The sequence below is a fragment of the Scomber scombrus genome, chromosome 13 (assembly GCF_963691925.1).
Source record: "Scomber scombrus chromosome 13, fScoSco1.1, whole genome shotgun sequence".
Classification (NCBI taxonomy): domain Eukaryota; kingdom Metazoa; phylum Chordata; class Actinopteri; order Scombriformes; family Scombridae; genus Scomber; species Scomber scombrus.
The window spans coordinates 26,827,383-26,852,875 of record NC_084982.1 but is presented as its reverse complement, the minus strand read 5'-3'; the positions used below and the strand labels follow the sequence as shown (position 1 = coordinate 26,852,875).

The window sequence follows — 25,493 nt, the reverse complement described above, 5'->3', positions numbered from 1 at the left end:
TTCCTTCCTCCTTCCTTTCCTTCCTCCCTCCCTCCTTTCTCTTTTCCTTCCTTCCTTCCTTCCTTCCTACCTCCCTCCTTATTCCTTTCCTTCTTTCCTTCCTTTCTTCCTTTCTTCCTTCCTTCCTTCTTCCCTCCATCCTTACTCCTTTCTTTCCTTCCTTCCTCCCTGCATTCTTACTGCTTTATTTCCTTCCTTCCTTCCTCCTTTCCTTCCCTTCCTCTCTCCCTCCTTACTCCTTTTCTTCCTTTCTTACTTCCTTCCTTCCTTCCTTCCTTCCTTCCTTCCTTCCTTCCATCTTTACTTCCTTCCTCCCTTCCTCCCTCCTTCCTTACTCCTTTCCTTCCTCCTTCCTTCCTTCCTTCCTTCCTTCCTTCCTTCCTTCCTTCCTTCCTTCCTCCCTCCATCCTTAATCCTTTATGTCCTTCCTTCCTTCCTTCCTTCCTTCCTTCCTCCTGTCCTTCCTTGACCAGAGGACAACAGGAGGGTTAAAAAAAGAGAGAAAAGACAGTGAACAGTGTTTGTGGAGGAATTCCCAAAGCTGAACATAATATTTTACAGGTTTCACAGAAGCTTTGTGGAAATGTACAACAATAATAGACATGGGCTTTATTAAAATACAACAGATAATAGTATACTTGTAGTACCAGTGCAGCATTATACTGTATGTTGTACTTAAGTATAGTATAGGTCTAATAAAAATAAATAAATAATTAATAGAAGGAATAGCAACCAGTACATTAATACCAGTACAGTAATTGTATTTCCCTTTGTACAATATATCATAGTATCACACAGTCCATTATATAATATATTAATACACAGAGCTGAAATAATTAGTCGATCATTTAATTATTTATAGTTATGTAATTTATCAAAACTAAGCAAAAATATCAAAACTCACTTAATTTATTGGTCTTTCATGTTTTATATGAGTGTACATTTAAATTCCTCTGATTGAAAACATCATCTTGGACTGTGGAAATATTTAATTGGCATTTTTCACTATTTCTTAATACTTTATAGACTAAATAGAAATTTAATTAAAAACAGTACACAGATGAAAAGAAAAATTCATCATTAGTTGCAGCCCTAATATAAATTAGCATAGCAAACTATCAAGTATTTCATGGTACTAATTTGACATTTGGTTCTTTTAGCTGTATTATATTGCAGTGTTAATGATCATTTTAGTGTATTACAACTTTGATTTAATTTGCACGGGTATGGCCGTCATTCTTATTGGATAAAATAACATTTCACTTGGCAAGAAACACACAAGCGGTTTGCAACTGTCCATCGTAAACATCCATTACGTTTTACAGGATGGCTTCCCATTTGAGCTTTGACCTGACACACTAGTCGTGCAATAAGGAATTATTGTTGACGTTACAGGTGCACTTACTTTCAGTTTTACATCAAAACATATTGGTCCCATTGACTTTCTTATTTCTGTGTTCTCACATCTCAGAAATTCACTGTAGTTCACTGAGTAAAATGCTATCAGAATAAATAAAAGTAATGGAAACATTGGGAAAAATAAGTTGAAATAAACCAGAAATATCCTTAAAATGCTGAAAAAGGGGTCAAAATAAACATTGGGACACTGTTGAATCCACCAGCAGGTAATGTTCTGACTCACCAGGCCTACACTTTTTGTCGCTGGTGTTCAAGTGTGTTGTCAACATTAAAAAAAAATGAAAATGAAATCAGAGGCTGTAATAGAAGGACCATTAGATTGCCATTAACACATTCACAACAGGTCTTAACTTTACAAGCCACACTTTAACCTGTACCAGGCTTTGAGTTTTGATGAGATGTCTGTAAATGTGTTGTTTATTTCTTCCTGCTCTATCACACACTCTTGGGGGATGCATCACCATGGAGACTGTTTCCGTAACTTTTTATATTACATTTGTAGCATTGTTTTGTTCCTGCAAGGTCGTAAACATAATAGCTAATAACACTAATGTTAAACGGAAAATTGCAAGTTTTCTAAAGACCGGGGGAACCATTCATCACATATTTTAATCTTCCGAGCTGATTATTCACCAGTTCTACCTCCTTTTAAGATACAATTGGAATCATTCATGCACACATCTGCTACCCACACACTCTCACGTATAAAGCAGGGCACATACTATACATCACATTCAGAAAAAATTCAAAGTGTTTCACTTATTGAACTGCAAAAATATGCTTTTATATGCGATTATTCTCTTTTGTGAGGCAACATTGAGATGTGGCTTCATAGAAAGGAGTCAGAGGCAGACAATGAGTAACTGTGTTCGTAAGGATTGTTCATAAGCTGTGAGAGTTACTGCCTTTTCTCCGTAGCAAAGGCAGAAATGTCTGGATATTTTTATGTTTTCTGCGTTGGTTAATTCAACAAAGCTTGAGTTTCATAATGACAGTCAACACTGGTTTCTTTTAATCGTATGATGGTGATGTTTTCTAACCTTTAATCATAATATTTCTCTCATGAAAGGTTGTTTTAGTTGCGTAAATTTAACCATGCAGTAAAGATTCCACCATAATTGTAAATTATGTAACGCAACTTTAAAACTGAGAGCTTGCTTTCTTGACTTTCTCGATTGTCTCTAACAGCCTGTGGACTGATTTCTGTGTGAAGGATCTGAGCAAAAAACCAATAGATGTGACATTTTTCCCTGAGTGCCTTGCCTCTCTCATGCTAACATCAACAAACAACCGGCATAAGACACAACACAAATAAAACAGTGGTGAATCTGAATAGAAACACCCTGCAGATATTAGCTTTCCAGCTAATGAGACGGCTAGCTGCCTCCGTCTACCACAACACATTTCATAACAAAACACCCCCGCTATGACAAATGACACACTCCCAAACGCACACACAGTTAAACATTATTTTCTGAACAAAGGATCAGAAAACAAGCTCCAGAGCGATAGCAGGACATAACTTACCCTTTTTGTTGTTTTTGTGCGTAATAAGCAAATATTTCATAATTACACCTCAGCCTGTTGCTCCCCGACCATACTGTGTTGCTCCCTGGCTACAGCTCACTAAGCCTTATGGTGTTGACCACCAGTTGGTAAAAGTTGGCTTCTGGGTCAGGTCAGGTTAGGGCCGTTGATTAATGCATATGTTTTGCTAGTTGAGCACCAGGCAGCGGCCGCAGCACAGCAGGAGCTTGTGTGTGTGTGTTTGTTTATGAGCGAGTGTAGGCACAAACATTCAGCAGGGGGTGACGGAGAGCTGACTGACAGAGTGAGAGATGCTCTGCTGAAACATGCAAAACACAACATTAAAGACCTTTTTTATGTAATTATGAGAAGTGTAAACAAGGGAAAAGACACCATCTGCAATAGCCTGTATGTGAGCAACAGAATGCTAACTACTGTCTATTTAACCCTCCTGTTGTCCTCGAGTCAAGGAAGGAAAGGAGGGAGGAAGAAGGAAGGAAAGGAGGGAGGAAGAAGGAAGGAAAGGAGGGAGGAAGGAAGGAAGGAAGGGAGGAAGAAGGAAGGAAGGGAGGGAGGGAGGGAAAGGAGGGAGGAAGGAAGGAAGGGGGGGAGGAAGAAGGAAGGAAAGGAGGGAGGGAGGAAGGAAGGAAGGAAAGGAGGGAGGAAGGAAGGAGGAAAGGAAAGAAGGAAGGTAGGAAGATGGAAGGAAAGGAGTGAGGGAGGAAGGAGGAAAGGAAAGAAGGAAGGAAGGTAGGAGGGAGGGAGAAAGGAAAAGAGGAAGGGAGGAATGAAGGAACGAAGGAAGGAAGGAAAAAAGGGAGGAAAGAAAGAACAGTCAAAACAGACGGGGTCAATTTGACCCGAGAGGACGACACAAAGGTTAACAGCCACCGTTGTCACTAATGGGAAATAATGTCTGATTCTTTAATTCTCAGATTGGAAAACATTGATATTATTTACTTTTGTAACAGTCAACAGTGGGTCATTTTATAAGGCACTGGCATTTTTTCCTTGAGGTACAGTATGAGAAGCAGTTTTAATTTATTTCCTAATTTTTTCAATATTTTGTCATTCATTTCCTGAACAAATCAAACCTTGCTTGAAATTTACCACAATATACTCAATTCATGTCCCAGAAAGTCTTGGACATGTTTTTTTTAGGTATTTTTCCTGGCTTGTTGGGGTCAAGTGATTGACAGCAAGCTAATCCTCATGTAATCCTCAAGGGATGCCAGCAATAAGAAATCCCATGTTCACACTGTGACATGCATGCTCTTTGCTCTTTGCTCTTGCTCTCTCTCTCTCTCACAAAGTGTGAAATGCTTTCTTGTCTTATCAAAGGTCTTTGTATGGTAGACGGGAAAACCTCTGGACCTTCAAGGTATTCTGAGAAAAATAAAAAGAAAGAAACTCCTGTACTTTACTTTCACTGAAATAAAAGTAAGAATTTCTAGATCATCATTGAAAATGTGGACTAATACGGTATGTCTTGGTTAAGATAATGGAATATTTTTTTCTCTGATGTTTTCTGGGTGAATCAATGACTTCCCCTTCCAGCGCCTTTAGTAGTTATAATGAATGTCTGTGTGGGCATGAATTTTGACAGTGGTCTTACACATCAATATTTTGTTAAGTTGTGGGTCGGACAATATCTCAATATCTTCCAGGCATTTCACAAGTTCATTCATCCATTCAAGTTTTCTATAAACTACTAAAGTAAAGTAGTTAAACCCATGTTGTCGAGTAATAACAATAATCAAAAATCACGGTTTGGCAATAATTACAATTCAATTAAACATTAAAAATTGTTATTTAAAAAACAACGAAATCATTTTATGGTGGCCTGTTTGCTCAAAATGGTCCTACATCGACCCACGGACACCAGAGTATCTAGTTTCAGTGTATCCCATAAATCAGGGGCACAAAAGCCAAAGGCAGATCTGCCAAGTCTAGTGTGATCTCTAGGCACTTTGAATGTAAGCCAGTCATTGGATCTTGTTCGATAAGGTCCAGAGGTCCATTCCAATAATGAAGTGATGTAATTTGGAGAGTCTCCAATTATGGCTTTATATAGAAACAAGATGCCAATGCAACTCACGTCCCTCTGCCGTAGAAGACCACCCAATCTTATTATATGAAATACAATGCTCAGTACCAGAACTGTCACTGGTGATAAATTTAATAGCTGAATGATAAACGGAGTCCAAGGGTTTAAGAGTGGAATCAGCCGCATGCCTATAATTACATATCCATAATACTACGTAGACAAGATCACTGCTTCAACGACATGATAGTTTCACTTGCCATAAGGAAGCAAGAAGTTCAGTTCAGGGCCGCCGTTCACCATTGGTGTATGGTGTACTTTCATATACGTCCTCTGAAATTAGTCTCGGTGACATAACTGCAAGGCAGGGGGGGAAAAAAGAAGAAAAAAAACTTGGCAAAACCCAATGAAGGTTTCATATTTAGTGTGATTTATTCCAGTTCAGTCAATTTTCAAGTCAGTGAAAGGTCATACTTAACAAAAATGTGTCTGAAGGGAGTAAAAAAAAGTGCTGGAATCTCCGACTTCCAAGATTGATATTAATACTTACCATTAACATTATTCCTGTGGTTCAAAACAAATTTGAAAAAAGTAGTTAATGTCCTAAAAGTGTCCTTGGAGAGGACATTGTACCACTTAGTATGAATCTGTGGAGTATCAGCTGTTTGATTGTTGTGAATATCCACTGTGCACACAAGCTGCACCCTTGTGTCATAAGGGCCATTGCATTATGGAGTGACATTCATATCTCATCTATAACCTCTACAACCCCGCCATAGGGCTGTGACATTTCACTTCATTAAGTCTTCAGTACTTTTGATGCTCCGTCTCAGATACAGGCCAGTGTGAAAGGACGACGGTTGATGATGATGAATTAAACATGGCATTCAGGTTTAAATATAGATTTCTTGGTATAAAGACAGCTGTATAGTATCTCATCTCATTCCCCGACTGTCTCACATCCTCTGATATCATCACATGACTAATGACGGCTGGCAACGCACTGTACATTTTTAAGTTGATTGACAAGGCAAATATCTATCTAGGATAAGGCTGGTAATGTTCTCTCGATGACTCTCAGTACTCTCAGTGCTGTCTGTGGCTATTAAGTCATCGGAAAGTACTGAGAGACACACACATTGCTGGCTTTGATCTTTTATTGGTATTTGTTGACAAAATGAAAGGCATACAGTTACATAAGCCCCAAACCAATTAATGATGAAGCTGCATTAATAGTTTTTTGGCCACTTGGAGGAGAAGTATGAATAACATTGTCATATTATCACATTACAAAGATAACCCTAACCCTAACCCTAACCCAGCGTATAATTTACACGTCGTAAAAACCAGTGTTCAAATTACAGGAGAGGCAAGGGGTATAACTTGCTCCCCCACAAAATTTAGGGGGTCTTGATAGCATTTCTAATCTGTCACTGGGGATTTTAAACTCTGCCCTGGTGAGTGTGACTGACTTTAACTTTGAAATTATTGTTTGCAGATCTGATGTCAGATAAGCTGGTTGTGCAGTGTTGGTTACTTGACTGGGGTAAAGCTTAAACAATGAGCTAAAATACATTCAAATGATAAAAAGCTACTGCAGGAATGAAAGTGTATTTTCTTTTACAACTGCAATTTTTTAAAATATGGGGTAAAATATATTTTAGTGTGTGATAATTCAAAGAATGGTCGTAATGCCAGTCACCCCCCCACATACACATTTGAGAGAAAGATGCCATCTAGTGACAGCATATTTGAAGAGATGCAGTGTGTGTGTGTGTGTGTGTGTGTGTGTGTGTGTGTGTGTGTGTGTGTGTGTGTGTGTGTGTGTGTGTGTGTGTGTGTTGTGTTTTGGGTTTTTTTCTAACATGCTGACATCAAGTTTAGAGATCACATTTAGCAGTAATATTTGGTGTGTTTACTGTCCTTGTTGCTACTACATGATTAACTGTAATAGTGGCCCGCAAAATAACATTTGTCATAAAATTATAAGTGAAGAAAAAAAATGGGCTCCTGGAACTCCCTCCCTTATAAACATGGTTGTTTTTTTAATTAGGACATAATTAACACATTCAATAATGTGCACCATGGCAGTGACATTTGCTTTGCAATGCAAATGAGATGTGGATCATATTAGACTTGCCTGCAGAGCAGTCAATGAAAATAAATTAATAAGAGGAGTCAATGAGCTGCATTAACTCAGGTCCATCTTTCAAAATACGCTCAGTCAGACCATACAAGATGAAGGTTGAAAACAGGACTCTAACTCATTATGTACTATAAAGCATGTCTGAGAAACCTTTAAGCACCACTCACCCACTTTAAGAAATAAATGGCAGTGCTTGCTACAAAATACAGAGGATGCTGGTTAAAGTGAGTCTGTGAGGCGTGTCAATTACACCTGTCCATCTGAAGAAAGTGGCTGCCATCGTTCTTTTTAAGTAAAACAGACGTTCAGAGTTCAGACTATACTACTACTTCTGTTTCTCACAATTCACTGAAAGAGGAAAAATAGCTGCAAAGATGATTACACATGTAAAGCTTTTCTCAGTTCTACACCTCAGTGAGAACTGTTTCATTCTAATGATGGGTCAAGGATTATAATGATACTGAAATAAACACCAAAATATCACACACCAGCATACTAATTAAAAAACAAAACGGTAAAGGCTGCTGGGTCTTACCTGAATTTAATGAGTCCCTTTCAAAGCATTGCATGAGGTACAGTGAACAAATATAACAATACTACAGATAATACTAATTATTATTAATTATTATTATTTATTCTAGTAGTCTATGATTTTTAACAGTTCATTTTTGTTTCTGCATTGTTACCGTTCTAAACTCAAGGACTCTACATCTCATATTGCTCTTGATTAACAGTTTATTTTGTATGAACCATTACCTCAAGGTTGAGTCTATACTGAAATTCTTTAAGTGTAGTTTTGCATTTTATCATCTCGTATTACTGTCTTGTCGTCATTTAGCACAAAGCTTTTTGCTGCACACATGATGTTACTTTATGTAGTGAGTCCCGATGAGATGACCTAGTGATGAAAGACCTTGAGATAATGGAAATGTTCCTGTTAGAGCCACAGGGGAAGTGCAGGTTACAGGCATAACTGCTGACTGTACAGAACAATGCAGCATCCAGGTGCAGACTGGGAGCCTGGAAAGGCACCTTTGAAGAGGACTGTGATTGTTCCCTAAAGTATAGCTTCAAGGGAAGGACTGGAACTGGGTTAGAAACATACATCTCAAGAGAATCTTGTGTGTTGTTCACTTGCTTTTGTTGTTGACAGTATTTTAGATGATGGTGATGATGAGGAAACGATTAAGAGGTTCATGTGATGAGGAGGGAATGCATAGCAGGTCTTTCTTTCACATACCAGCATGTTTCATGAGCATATGCACCCAAGACCGTAGTTCATGCATTGCTAAATGAAGAGCGACTCCTGCTGCATCTAATTTTTAGCTTGCATGTCCAGTAGTGTAAGTGTCAGAAACTTGATGGGGTTGAAGTAGCTGCTCAGCACAGAGAAGAGGAGGCTCTAGAAAACCAGGCATCCGTGTTCTTGCACTCATGAATTATCTGCAGTTCTGATAAATATGAAGCATGTCATCATTAGCGTGTGGTGTGGGTGGACAGTTGAAATGAAATGGGCACATTAATCGTAATGGACAAGGCTAATGCAGTATCCTTCTGCGTGCAAACCCATGCAGCGCAAGAGTGTCACACGAGTTTGTTATGCACACGAAACATTTAACGTGTGCTGTATGTATCACTGAAGCAGAACTGAGCTGTTTTAATACCAAAATAAATTCAAACCCACTGGCACATGACCCTTGGACAGTGTGCACAACCCCAACAAGTTAATTACAATGATTCACAATGGCTTGTTAAATAATGCTCAGTAATTAATTGAATCTCCTTATTGATGATGTCTAAAAGGTTCCTGTTGTAGAGAAGGTGTTGTGTTAATCTCTCTCTTAATCTTCTAATCTAATCACAGAATGTTGCCCATTTGTTTCTCTGTCAGGGGAAAAGAAAATGAGTTAGAGGCTGGAGGGATTGCAGGGGTGTGCTCTAATTTAAGGCACTTGTCTGTTCTTATTTTGTCAATCAAAGCACAATGGTGGATTCAGACCAACATGAGACATTATTGGATGCAGCTTGAGCTACTATCAGTGATCTCAGATATCATGATAGCTTAAGTAACAATGGCAATGCCCTTCCTTTGTACTGTAATGTACCACATATTTTACAGATGAATCACTTAAAAGTACATAAATATATGCTCTGAGCTTAATATTGTTAATAAATTGAAGTACAGAGAAGGCAAAAGTCCCTTTTTTTAATCAAAAGGTTCCAGGTCCTAAGGAGGAACCACAGGAACATAACTCATCTACGGAACTAGAAATTAAAAGTCCTTTATGTATGTCCCTGTTTGCGTAACCACAGAATATGAAGTTGTTTGATACAAATTAAGTGCTGATAGTTGTGGTTATCAAACTCTGATGTGTGATTGAGTGCAATGACTGGAAGCAAAGAAAAACAGCCAATTCTGGGAACCGAAAACTTTATAGCACCTGTCTCCCTAGTAGACAATCTGCTAAGCTGTCAAAACTCACCATAAGATTTGATAAACAGCTTTTCTGAAGCCTTTGATTGTATCACATGATCTTCCTCAGCAGATGGAGCTTGTCCTGTTGTTACACTCACTCATTCGCATGTGTTTTACCCTTGAGGGCTCACATTGCATAGCTAGACAGATACTGTAGTTAACACAAGACCCAGTAGGCTGTACTTCATTTTTATTTTACTTTTGAAAATACTGTTATGTCAATTTTGAATGTCTCCCTCGGGGGATCGATAACCCTATACCCTATATACCCTATGTCGAGGGGGATTTACTGGGGTTAAGCTGTATAATTGCAAGCACAAACACAATAATGCATGTTACACAGTTACAGTGAAATATCTGCAACAATATTACATCACTTTTCTTCTTCACAAGTTTCCAAATGAGGTAATTAACAATTATCTTACGTAACCTATGCAATCCAACTAACATAAATAACTCTGGGGTTGCACTTAGCTTGCATGTGCACTGCTTGGCTGTGCTGTGTAGACAAACAAAAATAACACGGACGTTAAAGCAATTTTGGGAGAATTTTAAGGGTACAGTACCCAGACCTGCCTGTAGGTGTCACTAATTTACAGCAAACACTGACGAGTGTCAGAGCAGCTTGTACTGTCTATTTCCTTCACTCAGGTGATTTCTTTTCATCTTGCTTTTTTGAGACTAGTTGGGATGCCAACCAAGGCCGTAGCCAGAGATTTTCAAATACCGAGGTCAAAAATAAGACCACAATTTATATGATGTTCGGTTTAATCCATGATGTATTTATACTGCTTTCTTGTTGTGCATTTCTCAGTCATAGTCATTCTTGTGGTCCAGTTCTTTCTTATCATTTCCAATTTTGCAACTTAAATCATCTCCTATTTCAGTATTCTACAACTTCCATGGTTGTATATGTAAAAATTATAACTGCAATATATTATTTTCTTTGTTTGTTCTTAAAATGTGGAATGGAGCACGGCCTGCTGGGAAAGGGAGAAAAGGGCTCATCCAATGAATGAACAGTTTGCAAAATCGGGTCAAGTCAAATTCACAAATGTAGACAACATATTTCTGGCGATTTCAAGGCTTCACTCCACCGCTGGCTAAAGCCGGATACTTTCGTTTGGACATGGCAGCGGAATCTTTAAGTACGTGTCACATCACTGTCCGTTGATGCAAGGATAATTGTCTCGTCGGCTATTTTCACTTCACAATTAAACGAAACTTCAAGAAAAAAATACTGAGGACATGACCTCGGTGTCCTCAATGGTAGCTACGGCCATGATGCCAACTCTTCCTTTGTTTTTTAAAGTAAATCAACTGATAAATTACAAGAAACAAGACAAATTATACATAATGCTGTGTATTCAGTATGTTGTGTAAATGACCATTAAGCAAAACTCCACACACAATGGTACACTCTCCAGAGCAGGCACTTCATGAGTTTAAGAACTATGGCAGAAAAACTAGATGTTCAATTCAATTCAATTCAAAAACACTTCATTTGTCCCCGAGGGGCAATTTAAAGACATAAGGAGCAGCATCATTAAAAAAGGACAAACAACATCAACAACATGGATGTAAACCCTGGTTTCTCTGGTGGAGCCACACAGAAGGTTCCTGGGTTCCTGGAAAGGTTCCTTCAGTGGATAATGGCTACTTGAGAATTCTCAAAAGTAATAGAATGAATAAAATATATGTTTCTAGCCATTACCATCACTTTTAAAAATGTAAATTTATGTCAAAAATGTTCAAAGTTTTAAGATGGGCATCAAAGTAGAGAGGTCATCTTCTCGGTGTTGCTAGAGGAAAAAATAACAACTTCATGTGAATTTGCTAATGTCACATTGGAGTCAAAACTCCATTCAAACCATAATTATTATACTTTGTTTATCAGACAAAGAGAAATGTGCTAAACTGAAGTGTAGACTCTCCACATCGCCACATGAAAACCTTGCTGGCCACAGGTGACTGGTGCTCCATTTGGATGTGCAAACACTCCTTCAAATGTGAGCGTGTTTGCCTTATTAACGGCTATCTCACCAAGTGGTTGTTGTATTTATAATGTTGTTGACACACAGCTCTAAATGAGCTCTTCATGTCATTAATGGGGTCATTAATCTTCTTTAGCAATTGGCCCCCCAGGGTTTCTTTATTCCACCAGTATTAATAAAAATCTTCAACAGCCCGAACTATAATCCTACTAAGTTATCTTGTCATGTTATTTTTCTGTTTGTCCTCATCAACAGGGATCTCATAATTATGTAGCTTTGCTTATTTATGTTATTATGGAAACTCTGATTATGTAATGTTTAACCTTCCTGTTGTCCTCGAGTCAAGGAAGGAAGGGAGGGAGGAAGAAGGAAGGGAGGAAGAAGGAAGGACAGGAGGAAGAAGGAAGGAAAGGAGGAAGGAAGGAGAGGAGGGAGGAAGGAAAGGAGGAAAGGAAAGAAGGAAGGGAGGAAGGAGAGGAAAGAAGGAAGGAGGGAGAAAGGAAAGGAGGAAGGAAGGGAGGAAGAAGGAAGGAAAGGAGGGAGGAAAGGAAGGAGGAAAGGAGGGAGGAAGGGAGAAAGGAAGGAAAGAAGGACAGAGGAAAGAAGGAAGGGAGGAAGGACAGAATGAAGGAAGAAAGGGGGATGGAGGAAGGAACGGAGGAAAGAGAGAGGAAGGAAAGAAAGAGAGAAGGAGAGACGGAAGGAAGGAAGGGAGGAAAGAAGGAAAAGTCAAAACAGACAGGGTCAATTTGACTCGGGAGGACGATACGAAGGTTAAGTAACTCAATTGTGAATACATGCATCAAGTTTCTAAATATTAATTATTTTCAAGTTATATTTTGACATCCACATTATGCCTTGTACTATCTGCTTTACACAATCATTTTTTGTCATAGCCTGGTGCAGTGCATACCCAACAGAAGGCAGCCAATATATTTATGCCTGTACATATAATGCAAGTGCTGATTAAAATGATTCAGATTCTCCTTTTTGCTTATCTACAAAAAACCTTAAATGTAGAAGCATTGAACCACTGGTGCCATTTTTAATTAAACAGTGTGGTGCTAGCAGTGGCTGGCACTGAATCTTTACACTCCAGCAGATGTTACCATATTTACTCTCAGCATCTGCAGAACCAAGCACTTATGTTCTATCTTTAACAAGTTGGATTTGAGCTTGACCAGCTGTGACATTTCGTGGAACCTTAGGGGCCACTGACACAGCGTTCAAGCATTACGCAACCTCGGCTAAATAATTTAGTATGTTCCATGCATATTACATTGTGCCCAGAGTTCCCATTTGCCCCCCAGACTTTCAGCTAGGCTAAAATTTGCTTCTCACTGTTTTAAACCCTCCACCTGCCTTTATTTAACAAACAGCAGGCGATACAGTCTGCTAAAATGGCTTATGATTGTACACGCAATACCTTAAATATTGTAGTGAAGTTCATTGAGGTTACTTTTGTGTCATTTCATATTTCCAGGTGGACAGAAAAGAAGAACAAAGAACACATACTGTACTTGGATACACTATTTGAAAAGTGATATAAACAGGATTTAGTGGAAGAATTTGTCCAGATGACACTACACATTGTCGATTCTCCGCTATGGAATTTTAAGGAATTCTAGATATACTGTAAATGGTATGCTATATGCTTAAAATGATGTTGACACACAAACATTCAACCCTTAAGTGATTATTGGACATCTAATTCCAAAGTTTATATGCTGCTATACCAGCCTACACTTATCTGAGAAGGGTTTGAGAACCTGACTCTAGGGATTTGCACCAGGTCTGCCCAGCCTAGAGTCTCTAGGAGTAACATCGATCTTGGATTATTCTGCAACTCTCAATTTATGTCCAATGTCAACATTTAGTGCAAGTATGTATTTCACCAATGAGATTTAAATAAAATACATATATATTGGTATTGGATGGAAATAATTAATGTAGGGTTTTGCAGATCTTTGCATTGGGTGTGGATTGTGTTTTGGCACTCCTGTTCATTCTGTAGGTGTTGGGTGTGGTTGAGGTCAAAACAAACTGGGAAAACTCTTTATTGAGCTAGCACTGAGCATGTGGATATTGTTATGTTGAAACAGGAATGTGCCTAGTCTGAACTACTGCTACACATTTGAAAGCACTATTGTCTCAAATATCATCGAATGGTGCAGCATAAATATCTCCTTTGATTGGAACTAATAGGCCTGGTCCAAATCATGAAAACATACATCAACATCAGTGTCCATTTCTTTTGCCTGCAAAGAATTACAGTAAATACTAATGCAGCAGTAGCAGTGACACTTTAAATTTCATATCTGCTGCCATAATCATCTCCTCAAGTGATCAATAATAGGCATATGATTAAGAAATGTATCACACTATTACTGGCTTCTATAGTTAGCATTGAATGCTGTTATTTTTTATTGCTTCCTCCAGTCAGTGGGCAGAATTAATCTTTTTATTTCCTGACAGTCATGGCAGTAATGCGGGCAGTAGACTCTGGAGCTGGACAGTTATAACCCAAGTAAATCGGGCGTTTTCAAAGCAAAATTACAATGTGTCACATGGCTCACTAAGTACAAACACTGGATGGGAGATATCATTACCCCAGCTCCTTCAGGGAGTCCAGTATATGGCTGTTTACCAATTGATTGGGTATAAATACTCACTGGCAGAGAATTTCAAGGGATTAATGGTATTGGGGGTCTACAGTTGCAGTGAAGTGGCAGATTTTTCAAAGCATAAATGTTTTCCTCACCTTTTGGTATCCTTGTGACAAGCTATGAGCTATTAGTGGCAATCACGCTGTGGAATGCCATTTTTGTGCCAATTGCTTGGCAACCCTCTTTGTAGACATGTTGGTGACATTTCTCCCCCCAAGCAAAATATATAAAACACGTTCTAACATTGTTCATTCCAACTGTAGCATATCCACATGTGGCTGCCATGTGAATTATTTTCAGTACACAGAGAGCTGTCACTGTACTCTGTGAGGTAAGCACGGGGGATTGTGTGGGCAGCTTTAGCTTCGATATATGTTATAAGCAGCTAAACTGTCCCTGAAGCTTGCTACCAGTTCACTTAGGACCAGGGCAACAAACAAAGGAAATACAAAGTCTCCTCTCAAGCTGAAATAATGCTGTATATTAAGTGATTGTGTACCTCTCACATAAGGACCTCGCCTTTTCTTTCACGGTGCAACTCAACTGTCAGAGTGGGTGCAATCACAGATTTTAAAGAGAAGAGGAAGGGCTGATCTCATCGGTCGTGACTAATGCCACCCTCAGCCACAAACACTGATAATGTATTCCTGGTAATTCCAACAAAAAAACGGTTTTGTCCACAATGTTCATGATGTGTCAGAGTGGTACCGTCTTCAAAGAAGATCATCTTAAATTGAGCTTTAATAGCCTTTAACTGCAGGGTTATCTCATATTTTTTTTGTCATATAATCAAGCATTGTTAGGCCAACACAAAAGCTGCAGTGGTAAGCATGTGGCATGGACAGTGGACATTATTTAATCTGCACACACCTACATTTCAGAGTTAAGCCTGGCAGAAAAAAAGCAGAGACATTTCATTATTCATGGTGTTACAGAGGTAGGACATTACTTATACATTAGTCTTAGCTTGTTCTTTTTTAGCTGCAGACGTTCCATTATTTAAGAAGACAAGTGCAGAGCAGTGCAGAGACCCATGGTAATGTTCATGAATGAGTCCCCTTTGATCAGCTCTAAATATTAATCTTTCTCTCAAAGGCATGAGCTGACTTGAGCTTTAGCACCACTGGACATGAGATGAAATGATAATTATTTTGATGCTTATAAAAGGACTTAATTGGAGACGCAACTTTTAGAGGCATGCTAGTCCTATCAGTGGTACCTCTTAGTGTTATTTACTTCTTTTATTATGAGTGGGCTATTTTAGGTTATTACAACACAGCACATAATGAAAGTGATTAGCTCTCTACAGCATATCAAATTTTAAACTCCCATTATTTGTCCACTTAGAAACTGGGAAATGAGAACCTCAACAACAATGTAAGTGTCCCCAGGAAACTGTGCTTTGATAAAGATACCCTCAAATGAATGGAAACAAATGACTACCTGCATGAAAGGAAAATCACAGTAAAACATGAGCTCAACAAATGGAAAGATGCTTCTTCAGAAAATTATTATTTGGTTTGATGATTTGATGTGATTTGATAGTTTTGTCCAAAGCATCACGATGACGATAAAAAGGAATAATTATAAATGTTGCCGATTGCATCAAACCGATGCTAATGCAAATTTAATTCTACTGTATTTCACATTGTTAACATTATAATTGATGTGACAGCAGCCTTTGCACATGTTTTTACAAGGACAATGGCTGTGTGTACAGACAGTGAGTTCTGGCACGGCACTTCAGATTTATCATACATTCAATATATGTCGTGCTACCTTCACATGGCAGTAATGATTTACTCCCACCTGTGCGCTGTGCATATTGCACTCAACACCAAAAGACCACAGAGACGTGCAAAGCAAATTTCAAGGTCTGTTACAACACTACTCTCGCTGGACATTGCCTTGCCACAAAAATAGGGCCCAAAATTAGTTTTCGTTGATAAGAATCTGTGTTTTTTTTTGCTTCTATCACTGGTTCTTTTTTTTAATGCGTCAGTGAAGGCAATAACCAAACCACGGCAGCAGCAACTGCTTGATGACGCCAAAAGAAACTTTGTGAATCACGGTGGAAGCTAAGGAAACCTATTCCTCAGGGTGCAGCGTGCCATCCAAACGCAGCATTGGCAGCTGTTTGGGATTAGCCAGAGGATTTCTATAAATACAGCTGTGTTTACTTGTAAAGCTGTTCATCGCTATATAACTCCCAGTGACACTAGATAAACTCAGAGAACCAGACATGACCCTCAAACCGCCTCTTATGTGGACAAAGCATTAATGTCAAGCTGCTAGTATCCATTGCCTGCCTCCACTTTACCAGAAATCTCAATAAATAAAGAAGGATAGGGTTGTTGGGGTCTGTCTAACTGCAGACCCTTGTTCCATTTCACCTCCCTCTCAATCACCATAGTGACAGATAAATAGACCACAGGATACAAATCTGAAGAAATGCCTGACTGAAATGTCTTCTTAACTGGGAAGCAGCAACTGAGTACCATAACGGATTCCAGTTACTGTTGCTCCAATCTTATCACATCCTATTCAATATTACATATACTGGTAGAACATACAATGATCGACAATTTATGTTGAGATATTTCTCCTGCAGACATTCACTAAAGACAACTTTGTTGAGATAAAAATCTTATTAGAGCATCTGGTGCTTCGTTCACGCTTCCCAATCGCAGACTCATTATTTATGCTTGGTTCCCCCAAACAGCAGTGCTTTTTCTGCTTGATCTAATGGTATAATACCATGCCGTAAATAAGCAATTATCTGATAAGTGTCTTTGGCCGATCCATAGAAACATATAAATACAAGAGGACACATTATACAGTATTTGCATTTTATAGACTCTGAAGAGCTGAATTCAAAACTGCAGTCAGTGTGAGCTTATCGTTTGTACTCAATAAATGTACTGTACTGTAGATATACACATGTATACTCACATCTCTAGTGCATGGTTCTTGCTGTTGTATGATGTGTGAGAGTCAGATCCCCTATGGTACTAAATGAAACATTAGAACAAATGTGATAAGAAAAATTAAGTGTGAGATCGGGAATTCTGGCAAATAATGTTGTCCCTTGGCAACAGATTTATACCCGCTGTCAGTCTGATATGATGACATATATTACTGTGGCAGGTGCACACAGTCAGAAAACAAAAACTCATCAAGCAATCAGATACTGTCAATAAAGCTAGATAAAAAAAAAAAAAATCATTATATTTTTGTATTTTGCTCGATCATCCTCATTTTATGTGTATATTTAATTTAAAATAACTCATACAATACAGCAATGCCAAAAAGAACAGCAGCCTACAGCCATGCTAACATGTATAATGTTGAGATGTTCAGAGTGTCAGCATGATAAATTCAGCAAAGTCAACATAAGTACTTCTATGACATTTTAAAGAAGCCCATCCAAAAATTGTTAAGGACCAAGAACTGGACCAAAAATGCAAAGGGAAGGGAAGGCTGAACTTTAAAAGTAGAAAATCCCTCCTGTTGTAAAAGATAACACTGTTATTCATGCTCTGTAGCCAAACATCCTCCATTTGTCCATTTGTGTCCTTATCAGTTTTTATGTTTGGATGAAGCAGTGATTCATGCATGCTTGGCATTTTATTTCACTGTGGTTGTCATCGTGACCAAACTTGGTCAATGCTTCATTGTGGTTGCTTTTTTTTGTAAAAGCTGCATTTTGCTCAAGTAGAACATGAACATCTATATAAATAAATATTGATATAAAAAGTAGTTTTATTGCACAATGGGAAACATGAGTAATACAAATAAGAAGACCTATAATTTCTGTGCATTTTCTACATTTTCTATATGTTTCTTTGAGCCTGCTTTACACACCCAGGACACAATGTCTAACTAAATAGCTCCACAGGAGAGGTGGAGAATTAAGTACACTGCTCTAAGGAATATTGAATGAGTTTATTGCACTAAGATCTTAATGGCTGCTATTTTACTGTCCTTTTACTTGTGTGTACATGAATGTTTTTATGTATGCATGTATAATTTTCCTGTACACAAAGATACTGTTGTCTGTGATTATCCCCCTTTTTCATGGGAGGTGGGCTACGTCTCTTAATGTTTGGCTCAGAAAAGAAAAAAAACAACAAAGTCACATCAAGCCAATTCAACAAGATGTTTTCCTGGCTGTGCCACACAATGCTCTTGCCATCAAAACAGAACATTCAATGTTACCTAGAAGATGAAAAATGTAGGTCTTCCCTTTGTGTTTGTCTGGCTGTGAAATCTCACTTTTGATTCTCACAGTCTTCAGGCTTCCGAAATTCAATTTCCTTCTTACAGATGTCTTTTTTCTCTTTGTTCCCTCTGTTTCTACACACAGACTCTGAAGTTATCTACAGAAACACTGATGGCCACGTCATCAAGTTCAATATCCTCACAAACGAAACAGAGATTGTCTTGAAAAACACAACATTTGTAAGTAGATATAAGTCTTGCATAGTGTATCGTAATTTATCACAATATAAATGCTGTCATAATGATTATCACTGCAGGCAGGCTTTACCTCTTACTGTCTGTCTGTTTCTCTCTTTTCTTCCCTCTAGGTAAATTTCAATGTGGCCAAGTATTCTGTCTCTCCTGACCTGAAATACGTGCTCTTCGCCTACGATGTGAAACAGGTATGTTTCCTGCATCATGAATGATTGTTACTGCAGTCAGAAAAGACATACCTTGATTTAACTTTTCATATCTCTGTTGTAGTAAGCCTGTCAACTATATACAGTATATGGAAAATGTTATGGCATGCACGTATAGTCCTTAGAGACCCATGAATGAAATGTCACCATACGACTCTCTCTGTTTCTGTCTTTCTGTTTCGTTGGTTTTCATGTACAATGGAAACTGCTCATAATGCTCATGTCTGTTTGGGTCGAATTGATCTCTATAAGAGTATGATTATTATAACCACCTTTTTTTTAAAAATGTTTTCTTTATCTTTCATGCAGATTACAATCTAGTTGACATTTATAGTTGTATTACTTGAATATAAATTAATGAAATGGACACCTTTGCTATTTACTTAATTTTATTGACAGTTTCAGCTGTTTCAGACGATTGTTTCTTTGCTGCATCTCCTTGGCTCATTCTTAGCAGTTTCTCATAAGATTGAAGGAGACTATGTTTTCCAAGTGAGAGAAAACTACTTTCTTTTTCTTCTTTTGTCTTCCATGATGTGCACACTGGTTTCTGCAAGGCAATAATGGTGCTGCAGCTGCTAAGTGTATGTTGTACATATATCGTGGGAGTTAAGTAAAGAGAAAAGAGAGAGAGATAAGAACATAGTTTTACATTTTTTTCCACATGTTGCTGTAAGTGGACTACATTCTTACTGTAAGCACATTGTTTAACAGCATTTGTATTGGAGTGATTTTGTCCCAAGCTTTGTGATCCATATAAGCCGTTGATCCCTGTACCCATGATCACTCGTAATGGTTTCCACTGTGGCTTCATTCTCGTTATTTAAATTGCAAAGGTAGGACACTGTTGATATGGACTATTCAAGTGTAAGCGGACAGTGAGGACAGAGTGCTTGGAGTGGAGTGATTGGGTTGCCAGTGCAAAAGAGATACTTGAAGTATCAAAATGGATACTGCAGGTTAGCTTAATCTACAACTATGCATCATTTGTTTGTTCTATCCACTACTTCTATAAGTAACTGGAGTAAAAAGTACAGATAGATATAAGCATTTAAATGGAGATGATCAAGTACTATGCTTACTTGAGTAAATGTGTATGAATTTTATGATTTGATATTTAAACTTTTTGAATGCCTGTCAATAAATCAAATTCAGAGCACATTCAAAAACAATATCACGAATTCCATCAGAAGCATTGTTCCAGACCTCTGAATCACCACCATCATCTCTAGATATAAATAGATATGGAGTTGTGAAGGCTGCTACCCTGCTGGAGAAGCAACTGATTCAATTAGAGCATTGTAAGCAAAATTAACAATCAGGATGTTATCTTCTTGTGCCAGAGGCAGAATCCAACAGAAATGGCAACAAAAGTGTGAACGAGATTGATGCAGCTATATATTGTGCCCCTAAAACAAAGGGAGGAAATGAGTTTTTTTGTTCACAATGAACAGTAATGGCATAGGAAAAACAATAAGATAAAACTATGTCTACAAGTTTACATTGCTTTGTGTATGGTAATTACCTTAAAACAGAGGAAATAGTGAGGGGAGGAAAGGGAAGGATGAAGAGAACAACACACAGCTCTCACCATCACATGTCTGTACTGAGTGAGGAAGAGGAGTGCAATTCCCCATACTGGCACCACACTGGCATTATGTATAGTTTAATGCACAACAGACAAGAACCTGCCTGCACTACCTAGATTACAATGAAATTATAAGTTATAAAAAATGGAGCACAATAGTCTAACTGTATGAATGGGGAGGGGGGTAGGGGGTCCACCTCTTGAATTGACCCATATTACTTTGATATACATAAAGTGACAGAAATGCTCTTTTAAGCAACCGCTACTGTGTCAATTAAAATGTTTTTGCCAGGATGGAAATGTCACTATTGTCATGTTAACCCTTTCACGTAGAGTGGTCACTACAGTGGACAGCTATTTAAAAGCTGTTTTTTTTCTCATATATTCATGGGTTTCGATGGCATTTCTGCACTTCAGTCACCACAGTGGACACAAGTGCATCATCCCATACACTACCAATTAATATGCAGTCAACTTTTTGGGTTGTAATTCAGCTGATTTATGTTACTATGATGTAATGTAATTTGATGGAAAAAATTAAGCTAATATTTGTTTTTCATGCCTAAAGAGAAAAAAAAGTTTGGTTAGGGTTATGGCAATTCAGTCTGATTGTCAAGTAACATCTGCATATTCAGTTTCTTTCAATATTCACGGGTTTCTTTCCATATCTTTTATCATCAGTGATTACATTTAATACACTTAAGTATGCTATTATGTTGTAAACGCCATGCAATACTAAAATGTGGCACCAGCCAGAGTGTAAAATGATTTGAATAGCCTTTAGAAACTCATATCTGTCAAATGATATAGAATAAGTCTCACCTCAGCTCACTGTGATACATGTACAGGTTACAAGACTGTTCTGACACCTCCGCCACTTACAGGGAGGTATGAGATTTGAAACCAAGCATACGTTTGAGAGGAGGTATGAAGACTTCAGATGTCATGGTGTGATATCAGAAGATGATTTTTTAACATCTTTCCTCTGTACTAACCCTTCCATCTTTCACTCAAATCGTGTATTTGGTTGTAAGAAAAGACATCCAAAGGATATTAAAACAAATCTACAGTGAAATGTATTGTCATGGTTGAGTAAATATCTACAGTCCACTAGTCCTTGTGTGCTTAATATAGTTTGATGAGGGCCTGGGTCAGAGGGTGATTAAAATTCCATTGTGGCCCATGTGCGACTGGCAGGTCACATTCATTCACTAATAGAGCACGGGGCAGGCGAGAACTATAATTACCAGCTTTCCATCAGAAAAGATTAGATGCAAAGGGAGATATGCAAATTGGACCCTCCACTCTGGAAGGGATCAACTGTGGGGATTAGTGGCGGGGCGATTAATCAGATCTGATTTGCATATTTTGCATGAAGGGTTAGACTTATAATTTGGAACAATACAGCCAATAGCCACAGGCTCAGTCCATTTTTAGCACAAGGTTATGTTAAAGGATGAATGGTATAGAAATTGTACTGGTGGCCTGTTGGAAGTTTCCTCCCTGCTGATGAACAAATCATTTTTGATGCACAAACTCTTCATTTATGTGCAGTTCTGTCATTCAGGCTCCACTCTCTACTGGACTGTATTGGGAACACCCTCCTCCAATCACATGCAGGCAATTGCCCACTTAAATTTGGATGTACATAACCGACCGATTAGGACAATCAGGCCTATCGATTACATGAGCCTCTCACAGTATGAAAGGCAGCCTCATCCTTCTCACTTCAACAATGGCTAATTCTGGTCACTCACATTTCACTAACAAGGACCACACCATCGACAAGATGCATTTAAATGATTTATTAAGGGAAACAATTGATGAGAATGCTTCTTCTGCCTGCTGACTGCATTGCAGGGAAGCAGAATACAAGAGCGGAAGAGGAGGAGAGGGTTAGGCAGTATTTAAAGGATTGCCAGAGGTGGAGCAGTTGTGGTGTGGTCCTGCTACTGAAATTTTTGCCGAATAAGCTTCAATTAAACCTTTTAAACTGAACTGGACATTCAATGCACTGCTTCCACTAAAAAAGAAATGGTTTGTGTGATTTTGGTCCAGGGAAGATTGTAATTCAATCTTTAGTATGGATGGAGATGAAAGATGCATTTTGCCTTGCGAATCTTATTTCAACAAAATATGACTTGACTTAGATTTTAAACAGTGAAACACAATGTTACCCACTCTTCCTGTTACTAACCAAACAATCACCCATCTCTGTCGTTCACCGGATAGCACGGCATGAAACAAACAATCTTGAGCTTGACACCTGCACATCAAAGTACAATAATAGCAGTTATTTTAGGAAAATAAATTACTTTTCTAATAGCTTCATCTGCTGTGAACTGAATGAAATAAACCTCCCCTGACACTTAGTGCCCAGTTTCAGCACATTGCTGGAGATGAGACAGTGTTGTTTTTACTTATCTGTTTTTGGTTATTTTGGTTCAAATATTACAATGTGTTTTTCTATTTTTCTATCAAGATATGAAGATATAGCAGTACACAATGTTCTGGACGTGTAGCCCAAAGTGTTTTGTTTTCAACAGCGATAATATTGTGTTTTGCTTAAACTTACTTCTTGAGCAATGGAAAAAAAGTATACTTTTTCATATAACATAAGGGTTTTAGCACATCACTGAACCCACAGTAAATATATGACATTATAATACACTGTGCAAAACCCTGAATCTGTTGACTGCTGGTCTCAAACAGAGGATTGGAATAGCTAAAGCCATGGTCCTTGTCCAAAATAAAGAGACACATCCCCTCTTGGCAAGTTCAGCTGATGGAGCAGTGGAGGCAGAGAATCATCCGGAAGGTAAAAGGCTCGATCACTGTCAGGCCTCGAGCAGCAAGAAAAACAGACATCAGTCAGGAGGAGACAGAGACAGAAAGTACATCACCTCTTTTGTGGCTGCGTCTCGTGATGTCTGCTTTCAGCTCCCATTAAATATAGATGTAGACACGGGAAAGCGACGCACGTGAGCTGAAAGTATGAGAATCCCCCTTTCACATTTCAAAGGCGTTCAGGTCAGGTAGATTAGAGATGAAGAGGATACGTAAACTTCTTTTACATTCTACTTACTGTCAACAAATCCAATGAAAAGACCTGAACTAACAATGTGCTGTTCTTTTTTGACTGGGCGTAGTGTTTTGTTGTCACTATGAGATTGCCAGACAATCAGAGAAGACTCCAGGAAATGATTGCACTCAGCTAAGAAATCATTTCATTTCAAATTCTTGTTTTAAAGGTGTTAACAGGGGTTGGCGCCTCAGCACATTTCTGAACTATTCTGCACCTACTCCAGATTTAGGCCTCTCAGATCCTAAGATCAGTTGCTTTTACCTGTTCCACGATTGAGGCTAGTGAACAAAGCCAGGTTTATAGTAGTGCATCAACTCAACTCGATGCTGTAGCCCCTCAGAGACCTACGCCGTTGCCTGACGTGCACCTCCGAAAAACTGTAACTGCACGTCGAGGTGATGCAGACTGCAAGGGCTGTGATTGGTCCACATTACAACATAATATAAACATGGCTTAACCCTTCTGTTGTCCTCGAGTCAATGAAGGAAGGGAGGAAGAAGGAAGGAAAGGATGAAGGAAAGGAGGGAGGAAGGAAGGAAGGAAGGAAAGAAGGGAGGGAGGAAGGAAGAAAGAAGGAAAGGAGGAAGGAAGGGAGGAAGAAGGAAGGAAAGGAGGGAGGGAGGGAGGAAGGAAGGAAGAAAGAAAGAAGGAAGGAAAGGAGGAAGGAAGGGAGGAAGAAGGAAGGAAAGGAGGAAAGAAGGAAGGAAGGAAGGAAGGAAGGAAACAAAGGAGGGAGGAAAGGGAAGAAGGAAGGAAAGGAGGGAGGAAGGAAGGAAAGAAAGGAGGGAGGAAAGGAAAGAAGGAAGGACGGAGGAAAGAAGGAAGGAAGGAAGGAAGGTAGGAGGGAGGGAGGAAAGAAGGAAGGAGGGAAAAAAGGAAAAGAGGAAGGGAGGAAGGAAGGAAAGAATGACAGAGGAAAGAAGGAAGGGAGGAAGGAAGGGGTGTGGAGAGAAGGAGGGAGGGAGGAAAGAAAGGAAGGAAAGAAGGAGGGAGGAAGAAAGGACAAAAGGAAGGAAGAAAGGGGAATGGAGGAAGGAAAGAAGGAAGGGAGGAAAGAAGGAGAGAGGGAGGAAAGAAGGAACAGTCAAAACAGACGGGGTCAATTTGACCCGGGAGGACGACACAAAGGTTAAGGGAGGACATATCTTTGTAAATAGCTGCCCCAAAGCTTTGGACTATTCTTCTGCTTTCAATTATTCACCATTGACACTTTCAAAGTGAAACTCAAGACTTGCATGTTTTCAGTCTTAATGGCTTTAGTCATTTTTATAATCTTTTATTTACTCATTTAAAAATGTGTCTTACAACTGTTTATTTGTGACATTTGTGCATATACTTTGATACTGCCTTGTGTTTTTATAATTGCCTGTCATTGTTGTCTTCTGTTTGTGCCTTTTATTACTGATGTCATTTTATCTCTATGCTTGTCATCACCAGTTGTTTTTTAAATGTGCTCTATAAACTTGATTTGACTTAATTAGTGCAGGAGCTTTTTGCCTGTTTTGCCATTTTTTTTAGGCTAAGCTAATCTAACCAGCTGCTGGCTGCTTCATATTCATCATATTTGATATGTCTAAGTATTCCTTTAAAGTCTCTGACTCACAACTTGTTGAACATCATTCCCTGCTTCACCCTCTTGCTGAGCAGGATGTATTCCAGTCCCCTCTGAGAATAGGCCAGTTTGAAGTGGATTCAAGTTTAATCATAGCTCTCTCGCTAATGTTGATAAGATTAAGAACATTATAGCAGCCAAGTAAACAGTCCTCAATGTGTACAGATTGTTTTTCATCAAATCAGAGAACAGTTAATTGAGTTTTCTTATGACTCAAGTAAGTAGTAAATTGTTAATTTTGTCTGTATAATTTA

At 38.7% G+C, this 25,493-nt stretch overlaps 1 protein-coding gene across 3 annotated transcripts in view; it reads left to right on the top strand.

Moving 5' to 3' along the window:
• Positions 1-25,493, top strand: part of LOC133992585 (inactive dipeptidyl peptidase 10-like) — an 88,725-nt gene that overhangs the window by 15,618 nt on the left and 47,614 nt on the right. For all 3 annotated transcript variants that reach the window (XM_062431267.1, XM_062431266.1, XM_062431265.1), the window contains 2 exons: positions 18,639-18,733; positions 18,862-18,936. In XM_062431267.1, the coding sequence (XP_062287251.1) occupies positions 18,639-18,733; positions 18,862-18,936 (170 nt within the window). The remainder of the gene's footprint in view (positions 1-18,638; positions 18,734-18,861; positions 18,937-25,493) is intronic.